The sequence below is a fragment of the Phalacrocorax carbo genome, chromosome 1 (assembly GCF_963921805.1).
Source record: "Phalacrocorax carbo chromosome 1, bPhaCar2.1, whole genome shotgun sequence".
Lineage (NCBI taxonomy): Eukaryota > Metazoa > Chordata > Aves > Suliformes > Phalacrocoracidae > Phalacrocorax > Phalacrocorax carbo.
Window position 1 is genome coordinate 189,812,878 of NC_087513.1, and position 15,411 is coordinate 189,828,288.

The 15,411-nt window shown below is 38.6% G+C and overlaps 1 protein-coding gene across 1 annotated transcript in view; it reads right to left on the reverse strand.

Annotated features, from left to right (window-relative positions):
- The window catches only part of FREM2 (FRAS1 related extracellular matrix 2), a 141,835-nt gene that overhangs the window by 33,806 nt on the left and 92,618 nt on the right, over positions 1 to 15,411 (reverse strand). Inside the window, exons 7-11 of the mRNA XM_064440962.1 lie at positions 7,514 to 7,663; positions 5,366 to 5,575; positions 4,886 to 5,083; positions 2,979 to 3,143; positions 2,719 to 2,901 (exon numbers count right to left, since the gene is read on the reverse strand). Of these exons, the coding sequence (XP_064297032.1) occupies positions 2,719 to 2,901; positions 2,979 to 3,143; positions 4,886 to 5,083; positions 5,366 to 5,575; positions 7,514 to 7,663 (906 nt within the window). The remainder of the gene's footprint in view (positions 1 to 2,718; positions 2,902 to 2,978; positions 3,144 to 4,885; positions 5,084 to 5,365; positions 5,576 to 7,513; positions 7,664 to 15,411) is intronic.

Genomic DNA, 15,411 nt, shown 5'->3' on the forward strand with positions numbered 1-15,411 from the left:
TAGCACCTTTGTGATAGCATATTTAGGAAGGGAAAAAAAAACCTGCTGCACAACAGCAGCCAGAATAGAGGAGTGAGCATATGAGAAAGAAACAACCCTGCAGACACCAAGGTCAGTGAAGAAGAAAGGGTAGAAGGTGCTCAGGCATCAGAGCAGACATTCCCCTGCAGCCCATGGTGAAGCCCATGGTGAGGCAGGTTGTCCCCCTGCAGCCCATGGAGGTTAATAGTGGAGCAGATATCCACCTGCAGCCCATGGAGGACCCCACACCAGAGCAGGTGGATGCCCAAAGGAGCCTGTGACCCTGTGGAGAGGAGCCCACGCTGGAGCAGGTTTGCTGGCAGGACTTGTGATCCCATGGGGGACCCACACTGGAGCAGTCTGTTCCTGAAGGACTGTGCCCTGTGGGAGGGACCCACACTGGAGCAGTCCGTGAAGAACTGCAGCCCGTGAGATGGATCCACCCTGAAGAAGTCTGTGGAGGACTGTTTCCCATGGGTGGGACCACACACTGGAGCAGGGGAGAAGTGTGAGGAGGAAGGAGTGGCAGAGACAACATGTGATAAACTGTCCACAGCCCCCATTCCCCATCCCCCTGTGCTGCTTGGAGGGAGGACGTAGAGAATTTGGGAGTGAAGTTGAGCCCAGGAAGACAGGAGGGGTGGGTGAAAGGTGTTTTAAGATTTCGTTTTTATTTTCTCATTACCCTACTATGACTTGATTGGTAATAAATTAAGCTAATTTCACCAAGCTGAGTCTGTTTTGTCGATGACGGTAAATGCTGAGTGGTCTCTCCCTGTCCTTATCTTGACCCATGAGCCTTTCGTCATATTTTATCTCCCCTGTCCAGCTGAGGAGGGGTGTGATAAAGTGGCTTGGTAGGCACCTGGCATCCAGCCAAGGTCAACCCACCACACTGACAGAGTTAGAAGAGTACTGTGATTCTTGGTTGTATTAACTACTGAAGGAAGAAGTACAGAAACTATTTAATATTTGTGTATGGAATGGGTAGGAGTGATATGAAAATAGGAGGTGTATTTCTACTATATTTTTTTAAAGGACGTCAAATTAACTGAAGATGGCACAGAAATGACCGACAGAAACTGAGGACTAGAAGGAAAAAAAGACTTGCAGAAAGTAATATTCTAATTAGTATATTGAAATACCATCATAAACAAAAAATACCGGGTGCTAAAGAGCTCTGCACTCTAAAGGGACAGGCACAATAAGCGGTAGTGGATGAGAGCTGAAGTATATATGGAAAATAAGGCACAGATAAGTGATAGGGACTGATCAGTGAAGCAAAACTCTAAGAAACATTCATCCTCTCTTCAAACCAAGACTGGATGCCACTTCTGAAGGATATACTTTCTCTAAGCAAAAGTTATTGAGCTCAGTACAGAGGTATCTGGGGGAAACTGGGAGAATCTTGCAAACCACAGTCAATCTGATTAAGTGATCTAATGATCCTTCCAGCCTTAAGTGTTATTAAGCCATGAAAACAGTCTTTGCAGTAATAAATATGCTGTGTGAGAGCTATGAGTTTTACTGAATTTCAGTTTGTCATGCCTCCTTCAGATAACTCAGTTAGGGATGTGGGGTTTGTACCCACGGCTAAATAGGCAGGCTTCCTAAACCCACAGATGTTCTGAAACCTGGGGGAAATCCTATGGATCACAGACCTTTCTCAAAGGCTTCTGGGCAGAGGCCCAGAGCCTCTTATTCTGCAGTGGCATGTTTCCCTTGAAAACTCTACTTCATGTGCTGTCGATGCGGGGAGAGGGTAAGCAAGGCAATGCATATAGGTAATGTGTACAGGATAAGTGTTAGCTGACACTAAAAATCCCTGTGGTTTTCAGGAGGAAAGAGAAAAACTTTCAAACGCAGGAGGCAAAGTGGCTGGAATTAGCAAGTTCTGGGTTAATAATTTCCTTATTGCTAACAGTTTTTCTCTTCAAGTATTACTAACGGGAAATGCCTCTTCTACAATATTTGGAGAAAGCCCAATGTTGTTGCTGGGTGTTCAAAAATAAGTCCTATCCTTCAGCTGGACTGGAAACCAAAACAGTTTATCCAAAACTGTGAAAACACTCCAGCAATGAATGATTAATCTTAAAACACAGATTAGTATCATGTATTATCATAAACTTTAGTGGAAAAAAAAATTCTTAGTGTTACAAATTCTATTAGTCATTCACTAAACCATGTGGGTGGGCTATTAATGGAAAGAAGTTTATCAGCTAGGAAATTTCTCATTCTATTGCACAACTTCTCATTCATTACTAGTGAGGAGCAGCAGGCAGTGAATTGCAGAGATATAGAAAGAAACCTTAATTATGAAAGTAGAAAACCAAGCAGAAATAGACATTAATTCCTACACAGAGCAAAAGCCATTAGCTTAATGAATTTCTTGAGAATTTGCAAATGTTACTAAGGCGACACTCACATATTTCTTCCACAGTTACTTGAGCTATATATGTTTTAAAGAAGTCACAATTCTTTTGTAAATATCTTCACTGATATCTAGTATTCCAAGAGTAATTTGGCTTTTGCATACCACATGGGACCCTATTCATACTGAATTTGAATAGCAAAATGTATTAATGGATGTGGTTGCAAGGTATTCTATTCATAAAGATATTTCATTTTTCAAACATTATGTTACAGCCATGAATAAAAACAAATAGTAAGATGTGATAATCATCTAAATGATCCTACCTTCTGATATAGGGTGATAGTCTTCTCCAGAAGAAGCAGATCCATCCTTTGTATGAACTCTCACAACAGAAACCTTGGAAGTGTCTCCCAGACGAAGCACTGGGATTTTTACAACTGCTACTTGCCTTGTGTCCTTTGGTTCATTCACACTAAATTTGGTCTCACCAAACTTAATAATAGCCTCTGTAATTAGAAGAAAAGTGGTTTTAGAGCACACAAATGGGCTTCCAAAAGCCAACAACAACAAAGTAATTTCTTACTGTCGGCGTCATCCTGAATCTTTATCAGCGTCTCATTTTGTTCACCAATAGAGGCACCAAAGGAAGAATCACTTCTTGGAGTGCCAAGAACCAGGCGTAGTTCTTCCTCTTCTTCATGGAAAGTATCATCCACAAGCACCAGTGTGCAAGGTTTCTCAGTTTCACCTGAAATCATTCTGAAGGTAATACCATGCAGAACTTAGGTGTTCTCTATTACAGCACTTCTCTTCGAGTTCAAGGAAACACAAGCTGCTTCTGCTGGCCAAGGCATCCACCTTGACACCACATAAGTTAATGAGTAATGACAATAGCGAAAGCAGAATTAGCAGTCATTACCTTTCTATGGAAACCCATTAAAGTAGAATCCCCAATTTTGGAACTTCTCTAAGACAAGTTTCTATTCGGTATATCCACTTCAGACGCATTGTTCCTTTTGTTTTATCTTAGAATAAAATACTCCTTCTCAGTTACCTCTCCCACAGTGTGCATTTAAAAAATAAATACTTGCACAAGGAAGCAGAGTAATAGAAGCTTTCACTAATATTAACAGTAATTTTGTCCTGGAGTTTTTTATTTCAACTCTCTTTTGATTGGTCTCTCTCCAACTGTGTGGACCTTCACCTATATTATTCCATTTGATCTGAATGTCTTTTAAACTCCCACTGATTCCAAGTGACAATGAAGAGAGAGATGAGGCCAATTTACAGTATTTTTTCATCATTATACAATCAAATATGATCAAGGCTCTTCCAGATGAAGAACCAGACCAGGATGCTGACTGTATTCATTTCCTGAGGTCATTTTTCCCCCCTGTAGAAAATAAATTATTCATTAGGAGGAGAAAAAAAATTCAAAATATTAATCCTGTTCATTGTTACACAGGAAATGTGAAAACTGCACTGAAACTGCTGCATCTTAAACATACCTAAGAAGCTTATGGAAACAAGATATGGTCCTAGCAGACCTCTTTGCTACTTGTCTTCAAGGAGAAATGGTAGACCGACACTCAAAAAAAGAGGAAAGTCGCTTCCCAAGGGGCCCAGATCCATTAATCCTAATAAGCTGGACTCTCTTTCCTGGTTGCACAGAAGCAATGGCAAAGGTATAGAGTACATGACAGGACTAAAATATGAGGCCAGCTCTAAATAAAGATAGACTGAATAAGTCACTTTACTGAAGAACTATGATACATGTCTACAGAAGTATGAAAGTCATAACTTCTGTGACAAGGGCATACCAAGGATTTAATGGCAATAACAAAACTTGTTTAGGGCTTGTAAAAAATATTATTTGTGTGTAAACTTAAAGGACTAAAAGACTAAACTGTTTTCTGCACAAATAGAAGGAATCAGGCAATATTCTTTCAAGGTAGTAATCTGGTTTATTTGTATTTCATCTCTGATGTGAGATATTAAGTACCCATATCGGTGAACTGCCTTAGGAATGCCTTGGTGGAAAAAAAAATTCAAACAGAAACTAGAGAGCTATATCCCTGTTGAAAGATCTATTACTCATTTCCGTGAAAGTCAAACGTATTTACCAGAGATCTGCTTAACAAAGCGCAGAGCTTCCGAAGTTCCCATTCTGACAACAGGCCTGTGCTTCTGTTATTGTCTTACGCTGAACCTTCTTTTGCTACCAAAAAGATCCTGGCACTTAGGCTGAACTTATATGAAAAGAGTCCCTTTTCTTCCTATTGATTATCCCTCTAGGTCAGAAGTGAAGCAAAAGAAGACAACATAATCTCTGTGCACTCTGCCCATCGTGTATGGAAAAAAGCTTGGTTTTCCAGAATGGTCTTTTTGGCATTACTTTATGAGAAGACACAATTAAAACAAAACAAACCAACCAACCAACCAACGCCAAGCAAAACTAAACATGGTAGACTAAAGGCTTCAAGAGCTTACCAGGACGGAATGTGATGATGGAACTGTCAGTATTAGGACGTTCTTCGAAGTCCATCATTACCTGAGCTGAACCTTGCCTTGTATAGCATCTCACAGTGGATGTGTGTCGGATATCCCCACTCCTATATATCATGGCAGATATCTGTCCATCATTTTCATTTCCTACATATACAGATTCTTTAAACTGCATCTTAGGCACTGGGCAGAAAAACATGAAAAGCACGTGTAAAGTATAACTGCAAAAGTTATCGTATCTTCCCTCCACTATTTCAAATTTAGTTATGTTATGTTTAGTTATGTTACATTGTACCAGGTATATAACATAAGCAGCTAGACAGCAAATGACTTAATACATTGTTTGCAGCTGAAACATGTAGATTCACTGGCTTTGGTGTGATTCAAAAGGACAAGTGCTATTTGTGTATTGCAGTCATCAACCTCCTGCATAAATGTGGAAAGGTAAAAAAAATTATTACTTACAGTCAGACACTGAGTCATTAATGAAAATGGTGGCCTTGCTGGGTTCTCCAAGGGCAGCATTCATGGGCATCCTTAGCACAAGTTCAAACTTCTCAATTCCTTCTAACTCTGGCTGTCCAAGGTCATCCAGAATTACCACACGAAATGTCTGCATATTGACTCCGGGGGAAAAATCCAAATTACGACTGATGCCTACATAATCTACTCCAGCTACCAATGGAAAAGAGATAAAGAATATCAAATTAATAAATTGTGTTACATATAATGAAAGATAAAAATATCACTAGGCAGTTAATTGTGGGGAATTGTATTTTTTTTTTCAATATAGTTTTAACATTTGCCATATTCTGGCAGTCATGTAAAGCAAAAATATATTTTGACCATCTAAGTTGGACTATACAATAAAACAAGTCAATATTAAGCTACTCTTTATTTAGTGATTCAAGTCACAAAATGGGGCTCATTCTGTTCTGTTGTAAACCAACAGTCATTCCACTAAAACTAATAAAATTTGTTTTAAAGGAGAAATGGAAGTAAGCAAAAAGCTTTGAGACAGACTGGATGTGAAGCAAAGTCTTTTGGAAAGAAATTTCTTATTATTCTGTAGCAAAGACGGAATTTTTGAGACCAAACTGAAAAGGGAAGGAGAAAAGGCTGGCTGTAAGGAAGAACTGCTGTTCAGAGCAATTGTGTAAAACAGAGTGAATGGAAACCAAAAGAATCAAATTCTGCTCAGACCATGTCAGGTGAGGTCTGGCATCTTCATGACTGTTGAAGACAGACTGATCTGGGTTTGGCTTGCTTTTATGTTTTGCTTTGTTTTTACTTTAGGCAAAGCAAGCCAACCCATAACAAGCCAATGAGAAAGCAAGCATAACGAGGTGCCGACTAAAACGTGACACTCCATCTTGGAACAGAAGCATTGAAGGCATCTAGGACTTTAGTGAAGGACTGAGCTTTAACATTAATTTTTTGGGGAGACTATGCAGCAAAGCTGTTGAAACAAAACTTTGGAGGAAACAGTTTCATCGAAATTGAAATTAGGTTTGGAATCCTGTGAATTTGACAAAATTTGGCAAGATTAACGGCCATTATCAGATGGGCACTTGCCTAGAGTCCCTGCCGCTCTACCCCAGAGCTAAGCAGGACACCAGGACTGGCAGCTCAGCTCAGCAGACCCATTGCTGCACTGTGTAAGACGAAGAACCAGGTTCATGGCTTTACAGGCAGACAGCCATGTCAGAGCTTTCAGGGTGTGACCAACAGACTAGAGAGTCTAAGAGCTGTGACATTCCTAGTTTTGAGTCCTAGAAGTCCTGGCACAATGAATTAAGATTCTTAATATAAGATAGTACTTTGTTTCCTCAGAAATAAAATAATTAAAATATTCATTATGAGATAAACACATTAGATCATATACAGCAAGGTCAGAGATGAAGTAATCATATATTTTTTTCAGGCTTCATAATTTTCCTTTTAATAAGAAATATGATTATCATATGTTATGTATGATACATATATGTTGTTTAGATATTCCTGAAACAAAAGTTTTATGCAATTTTGCATCATTGAAAATTAGTTGAGAAGATAAACTCTACTGTCCAATTACACTCAAGATAAGCATTTAAGGAAGACAATTTTTATGCTGTCTCTATATAAATGTCTTAGTTGTAAACACTGTGATTTGTGAAAAAAAAAAAAAAAAAAAAAAAGAGTATATTAACACTTGATTCTGCAGACAAAGGTCCTATCAAAACATCACTGAACCACACAGCTGTAGCAGTCCTCTTGCCAAACAGGATACTAGATAATAATTTCTCATGGCCTACAGTAAAAATGAGAGAAGCAAACTCTGCACATTGTCAGTGATTATAACTCTGTGCCTAGAGTATGCTGTTGAGACAGTAATCAACTGCCTTTGTGGGACTGTATGAGGATTTGCAGGCATGTCTCTTAGTGCTGTACTTCACAGTTGCTCCTACTCCTTATGTCTTTGAGAGAAATTCTGTAACTACTTAATTTGTTCTAAGAAGAAAGATCTGCTAAGACACATAAATTTCACTTACATGGTTGAATCTATATCAAGACCAAATGTACTAGCATTTGTTCTGACCTGTATTATGAAACTAGAGCAAAACAGTAACTTACCCTCTGCAGTTACAGGTTCAGATTTGCGAGACCTCACTGTAACAGAGGCAGCTTTGGACAGATCAGTTCCAGTCCTCCAGACACGTACCTCCACATAGCCAGCACTCTCATCAACATAGTATTCATCATTTCCAAAGTAGAATGCTGGTTCTGGTGAAAGAGGAATAATGTCCATAAACGTTTATTTACCTTACGTTGAATGTAACAGGAGAGCATAAAATCCACATTAGACAATGAAGAGCACTTTGCTCTTCCCAGTAAGTGAAACAAAGCTTTTTTTTTAAGGTATTTTTGTCATCTTCTCATATATCGGTTTGTCTATTTTGGGACCGCAATTGTTATATCAGTGCTATGCTCTTTTTCTTGCCTCCTACATTTTCAACTTTGCGTGTCAGCAGGTATGAATCTGTGTGCAGAACCAAATGTATTATCTCATTAAACTTATTTGAGCTGAGTCCTGTGTGCAAGCCAGAAAATTCCTTGCATTTTTCACTTTGGTGCAAACAGACAAAGGTGAATATAGATAACAAAAGCTTAACTTGAATGCTCTCACAGATTCCTGTTGCTAAAACCAGACTGGAACATGATATATAACTGGACCTGCTCTTGGAAATGTTTTCCAGCTAACCAAAGGGGCAAATACTTAATTTTAGTTCCCCCGCATGTAGCATTTAAAACAAAATCAATCTTATTTCATGTAAACTGGAACGTGAATCGTATTTTATCTTAATATTTAAGTTCCATGGTTTATAAGAAAGAAGATCAAAAAGCAAAGGAGGTTAAGCATTATCCCACTTAACAGACATATTGTTTATCCTAATTTTTTCCTCCCTTTTTCAGTTTTTCTACCCACAGCAATTTCACAAAGTAAACAGGCTTAAAAACATAGCCCAGCTTCGTCCTGGATGTATATCAGCTCTCCTCTTCTATCCCTTCCATTCCTGTTTCAAATGTATAGGAGTAAGCACACACAGCCAGTGCCTCAGTTTTCCCATTGTGTGGCAGAAATCATACCTACCTTCCCCAGCAGCTGGGATTGAATTTGAAGACCTGCACAAGTTCTCTTTGTATTTCATTACGATTTTCTTATGTTGCCGAGTGAGAATTCATTATAGTCACGAGGTTACAATATCAGAAATGGGCTTGAAAATACCATACAGCATGTGGCCAACTCGAATTAAGTTGACAAAGATCATAGCAATTAATCAGTGCTTTATCAGTGCCAGTAGGAATGCTTTTCCTTCATCAAGCACAGAAAAAAAGAAAAAAATCAAAGGAAATGACTGAAAAAGTTTATGGTTCTACAGGGCTATGTCTAGCATACAGAAAAGGTACAACTTACCCAAAGGAGGAGACACAAACCCTTTTTAATGATCAGTGGGAGCTGGGCCTGTCATTTCCATGATTCAGTCAAATTTTCTTAAGCTTATACGTATGTTTCAAAACCTATGACTTCTATTACGATGGAGCAAATGTTTTGGAAGTGAAGAACCTGCTTCGGGCTACAACTGAGCTCAATGAAACCAAACAGTGTGAAGACATTGTATCTTGAAGGTTTTGGAGAGGCTTGTAGGATAACCAGACAGAGAAAATACCTATGCTTTTCTGAAGTACTTGAGGGCAGTCTGACTACACAGTGTATGGGAACAATCTTCTCTGTGGTAGACTGCTTATTTATTTAAAAAAAGAAAAAACCTGAACTGAACAAAACAAAATAGGTATTTAAGTAAAGCTAACCAGGAGTAATATAAAGTAGTTACTCAGTTATTACTAAACCAAAACTTCATCTGAGAAGGCAGCAGATAATACATCTTTAGGAGCTGCATTCAAGAGGTAAATTGGAAGTTTTGGAGAAAATAATTTTCTTTCCTGCTTTCAAGATTTTTCCTGTATTTCGCAACTGACAAAATAGATTACTAAAAAACAAGCAAACAAACAAAACCCCTTATTATTCCACATCAGTGAAACAAATGCAGCTGCTTCTCTACTTATCTGCTAAATCTAAAATCCTGGGTTGTAACAAATTGATGGAACTGAATGTCTTTACTGAAAAATAGTGCAGATTCATAGACCTGCTTGAGCATTATCAAGGTCAGCAGCCTTTGCAAGATGAAAGACAAATTTGGCAAATGTCTAACTTTGGTAGATGAAAAGGCTTTCAGTTCCAATTTAATTTTTTTTTAAATTGAAAATTACGTGTATTTAATTGTGTGTGTGCACACAATCTTACATTATTTGCCTATAGGGACTGGGTTGTCAGTAGTTTCATTTATATTTGGGGCTGTGAAGCTTTTATCTAAAACATTTTTAACAGTGAATAGGATACACTCTCTGGACCTTTTTGTACAACTACTATTAACTTTGATGAGACTTCTACTTACAGGGATACTGCAGAACTGGATATTAGATCTGCAAAGAAATGTGCCATTTCACACATACAATGATCTTCTAAAATTCTGAAGATGGTCAAAGACTCATCCAGCCTCTAGAGGTTAAAAATACAGAATGCCTACTAAGACCAAATGGTCATGAATACACCAACAGTTAGATAAAGGCAGTTAAAAATATTATCAAACCTAATACATGTCATTTCTTAAACAGCATTATTAAAGTTTAGCACACTTTCCCAAGTCTAACCTCATTTTTATAATCCTGTTCTCTCTATATTGATGTCCCAGTAGGTTCTGGAATTAGATCTGGACTTGGCTGCACCTCATTTTAAGCACTTAAGTGAGAGGTACTCACATTCTCAGCCTGCTTGCTCTCAGTTTGCAAGGACAAAGGCCATTCCAGGAGGTTTCCCAGCATAATGAGCATACAGAAGGAGAGGTGGAACAGCTCACTCACTGCAGTGAGAAAAATCTGAGGAGGCCTGGAAGCATTCCCTCCTACTCACTGACTACACAGGGAACTTAGATGATCTGCCTTAAACTACATAGAAGATATAAAAGAAAATGTTGTTCCTTTCTTGTAGTGTTATCTTAATGCTTGCTTTACTGATGCTGAAGAAGAATCCTCACTGACTGATGTTTCTGTAGTCACAGCCAAACATAAAAATGCCTAAACCCTCAGTTAGGTTGCCTTGTATTCCAGAGTGAGTTTTTCACACTTTTTGAGGCATGTATCTTCAATGAAAGACACATTCTGCATGGTTACCCTTCCTAGGAAACAAACCCTTACAAATGTTTTGTAAGTTCATTTCCTGTAAGCTGTGTTAGTGGCTCCCCAGGGGAAGCAGCAAAGCCAAGCTAGTAACAGGGGAGGCATTGTGTTTCTCAGGTCAGGGCTGGAAAACACTCTGCTCAATGACTGCGGGCTCACTTACAGCACGTCTTTAATCTAGTAATCACTCTGAAGAGAGACCACTGCAAATTTAATGGTTCCTCTTACAGAAATAAGAGGAAGTTTTTTTAGAGTTTTTTAAGAGTTTTTTTGTTCAGACCCACAGATTTCACTGGCATGAAGTTACAATAATCAGAGGAGAAAGGTTAGGAGCTTTAGTCCCAGTTTTCTTGGCACAGAAATGAAATCTTTGTCTTGCCTTTGTACTTAGACAGTCAGGAGTGTATATCAACTACAGCACTAGTCAGTCATCAAGCAGGAAAACAAACACACTTCTCATGCTGTTAGAAATAGGTCTATCTTTGAATGTATATCAGAAAATCAATGCGATAACAAGAAAATATTTTTTTCCAAGGGGGCTTTTGTTTTTAAAATGATATCCTTACAATCTGCTTTAGAGGGACATGGCAAAAGAGTAGGTTGGTTGTAAGATATGCCAGGTGCTACAATTGGTTTGGGCTGCCAGTGCAAATAATACGTAAGGCAGGATAGTTAGGACAAACATAAAAGAACAGACTCTTGTGCTGACACCTTGATAAGCCTTAATACTAAAGTGATTTTCCATGATACATGCTTCCAGTGACAGATACACATGTACATGTATGCTATGTATAATATGTATATACTCTCAGGAGGAGATAAATAATAGAAGAAAACACGCCTGCCACTCTGACATATTTAGATATTGGAACTAGGAGAAGCAGTCAGCTCCCTCAGCTGCTTCTCGTAAGACTTGTTTTCCATATCCTTTACAAGCTTCGTTGCCCTTCTCTGGACACAACCCAGCAACAAAATGTCCTTGTACTGAGGTGCCCAAAACTAAACACAGTATTCGAAGTACGGCCTCACCAGTAGATGGGGACAATCGCTTCCCTGCTCCTGCTGGCCACACTATTCCTGATACAAGCCAGGATGCTGTTGGCCTTGGCCACCTGGGCACACTGCTGGCTCATGTTCAGTGGCTGTCAGCCAACACCCGCAGGACCTTGGCTACCAGGCAACTTTCCAGCCACTCTTCCCCAAGCCTGTAGCATTGCATTGTTTTTATTACGATAAGCTGTTTGCCTTCCTTCTTTTTATGCACAGTACAAACATAGCTATGATGTGAACTTCATGAGTTGCCAGAGCTAGCAGAAGTCTGTTGTGGTAATGTAGAAAGTGCAAAACAGTGCTTTGTAAGTACTAGTCTGTTCTGGTACAGTCTAGACATGCTAGTGCAATGCTGTGTCCAAAGTAATGAGCCCTGATGGATTATACAGCTAATTAGCTTGGACATAACAAAGGATAAACATGGCCAGATTTCCTCTGGACCTGATCTGGCTCATACCCAGAGAATGTATACCTCCCTACACAATGCTTACTTGCATTTCAATATCACAGCTAGCATTTAATGACTGAGCTGCTGAGTCTATAACACAAGAGACTCCACCCTTCTGAACGTAAAGTGCGTGAGTTGTAGACAGACCAGTTAAGAACAAGAGTTCCATTACATTTGAGAAGGAATGGGCATTTACTGTTTAATACCAGTAAAGGTTAACTTCTGTAATCTCTGTCATATATGCATGTTAATGGGAGCAAAGGAAAAGCTCAGAAAAGCTGTCCATTACAAAAAGTTTATATTATGATATTATGAAAGAGGACTTTACCATCTGAAACTACATAGCACCATTCTGTAGCTATTTGCACATACTTGAAGCTATGCAAGCAACTGAGCTTGCATTTAGCACAATGAATTTAATTTGTCAAGTAATTTATTTTTGCTGAATGCTGTAGAAGCAGGGTCAAGATTACACTCAGAGCTCAGTTCTAGAGCAGGTACCTATTGTGCAAACGCCAATAGCTTTTCATTTGATGTGGTCAAAACATATTACTTTTCAAATTCATATGTTGTAATCTTAATAGCTTTCAGCTGCTTAGCACTGTTGCCATAACTTTTGCAATCAAAAAGTAAATTCACCTCAGAATCAAAATTACTAGTTTCAGCCAAATTGCCACACATATTATCTCAAGCAAATAATGTTTGCATTTCCATTTGTCTCAACAGCCCATTTCTGTCTAGCAACTTAAAATGATTTTTAAAGGATACTGCAAACATTATAACAGGTAAAAGGGCAGACGCAAATTAATGCAACCTTTACCAAATCCAGTTCTATTTTTAAAGAAAAATACACTTTTTTTTTTTTAATCTACAAAGGCAATGCCATCCATTGACTGGACCGGTTCACAACTGAATTACTCTCATTTTAGGCAACTTAACCCCATAATATCTATAGAGTAACACAGTGTGAATTGAGATCAGTAACTACTATCAACAACATTATATATGATTCACTTTTAATTAATTTATGATACATGCTAATTAATATAGAACTTTACATTTTAACTCTTTTGTCAGTCCCATCCTTGCTGCAAGGACAGCCTGCAGCATACTTTGCAGCCTGAAGAACTGAGCAAATTCTGATTTTGCGTAATGTCAGGTTGCAATTCATAATGGTTCAGTAATAACTAGGTGAAGTACAGGGTCCACCTGAACCATGGAAAGCAAAGACATCTGAGTACATGAAGCCATGCTGTAGCTCAACCAGTTCAAGATGTATGTCTTTAAACTGAAGATGAATTTTTCAACAATTACTTAACTATTATGTACAAGATGGTAATGAACAGTCTTAAGTTGTCTCTCAGCTATAACTGGCATTTCAGGAGAAAGGCTAATGTGTGAGGTTGACTACTGTAAATGACCTTCTCTTGGAAGCATTGAATTTACCTTTGTTGGTTTGCTGAGAAACATTGTTATCTTTCCAAAATACCAGATTCATATATATGTGAAAATATTTATTAGTAGAAGTAGTACTGTTATAATCCTTGCACGCACCCTCAAGTTATAACCTACAGACCTTGGTATCACTGGAACTATCACAGGTGTCAGAGGAGCTTTTCCTATATTCAGAGTCTGAGGACAGGGCCAAAAGATCTTTTCTGCCACAAGTACATCATGCTCCAATCACTTGCCCAAACTATTCAATAATCCAAATTGCCTCATTTATGAATGTAAATAAAAATATAAAGACTAATAACTAAAGAAACAAACACTCTGGAACATGGGGACACACCCAAATGTGCTGGTATTGCCTGCAGCAACCATCTGACTCTCACATACCTTTTTCCTACTGGCTAGACCTCCCACAGAGCATGAAACCAACTCAGAATCCTCTACATGTTCTATTTTTCAAATGAATGTGATTATTTTTATGTAAGAGGCCCAGGAAATGGCATCAGTTACAAATTCTCAGTGAAATGATGAAACAGAGGCAGGCAGATAAATGGTGGGGTCTTGGCAGTAGTATTTAAATATACCACACACAGGTACCTCACAAGGAGGCCAAGTGTGAAGGAGCTCACAGTCAGTGATTCATACATGAGATAACAGATAAGGACTCCTACAAACAGAAATCCTAGGAGAAGCTGAGCAGCATTTTAGAAATCAGGCTACATAAAGATATAGCACATAGCTATTTCCAAAAATGTTTTTCACATTTTATTGGGTAATTAGTTTACTACCCCACCCTGCAGAAAAAGCAGTCCGTAGAGAGGATCTGAGTGTAATAAGTATATTTGCAAAACCAGAAGTTTTTTTGAGAAGAATATTTTCAATTTTTCTCTTTCAAAGTGTGTTCCTCACACCGACACTCACATCAAGAAACATAACCACAATATCACAATAGGTCATTCTAGAAATGTTTTCTTTATAATACCTTGTAACATCATTCACTTAAATCATGACCCTGGTCTTTAAGATTTTAAAGCCCAAAGTCATAGTGATGACAAATATGTTTTCTTCCCACCTCAGATTTCCACTGGTTAGCAAGTAGTACTAGTAAGGCTTTTGAATGATAAGCAAGCATTTTGTTTTTTGGTAATGAGCTGAGAGGAACATGGCAAGGAAATTGTGGAGACTCACTAGCAAACACAGAATTACTGGACCTTCCAAAAAGTAAATGCATGCTGAAAATGGGTGAGCATCTTATGCACTGAAAGCCATTGGACTTTGAGAAAAAGGATATAACAATATCCTAAAGATCAAAATTAATCCAAATTGTGCATTTTCTGAGAGTAATACACAATTTTGCATGGAATCACAGTGGTTTGGGTTAGAAGGGACCTTTAAAGATCACCTACTCCAACCCACTGCCATGCACAGGGACATCTTTCACTAGATCAGGATGCACAAAGCCCATCCAACCTGACCTTGAACACTTTCAGGGATGGGGCATCCATAACTTCTTTGGGCAACCTGTTCCAGTGTCTCACCAACCTCATCATAAAAAATATCTTCCTTATGTCCAATCTAAACCTGCCTTCTTTAAGTTTAAAACTGTTGCCTCTTGTCCTGTCACTACAGGCCCTGGCAAAAATTCTCTCTCCATCTTTCTTATAAGCCCCCTTTATACATTAAAAAGGTTGCAACAAGGTCTCCCCAGAGCCTTCTCTTCTCCAGGCTGAACAAGCCCATCCCTTTCAGCCTTTCTTCATAAGAGAGGTGTTCCAGACCTCTGATC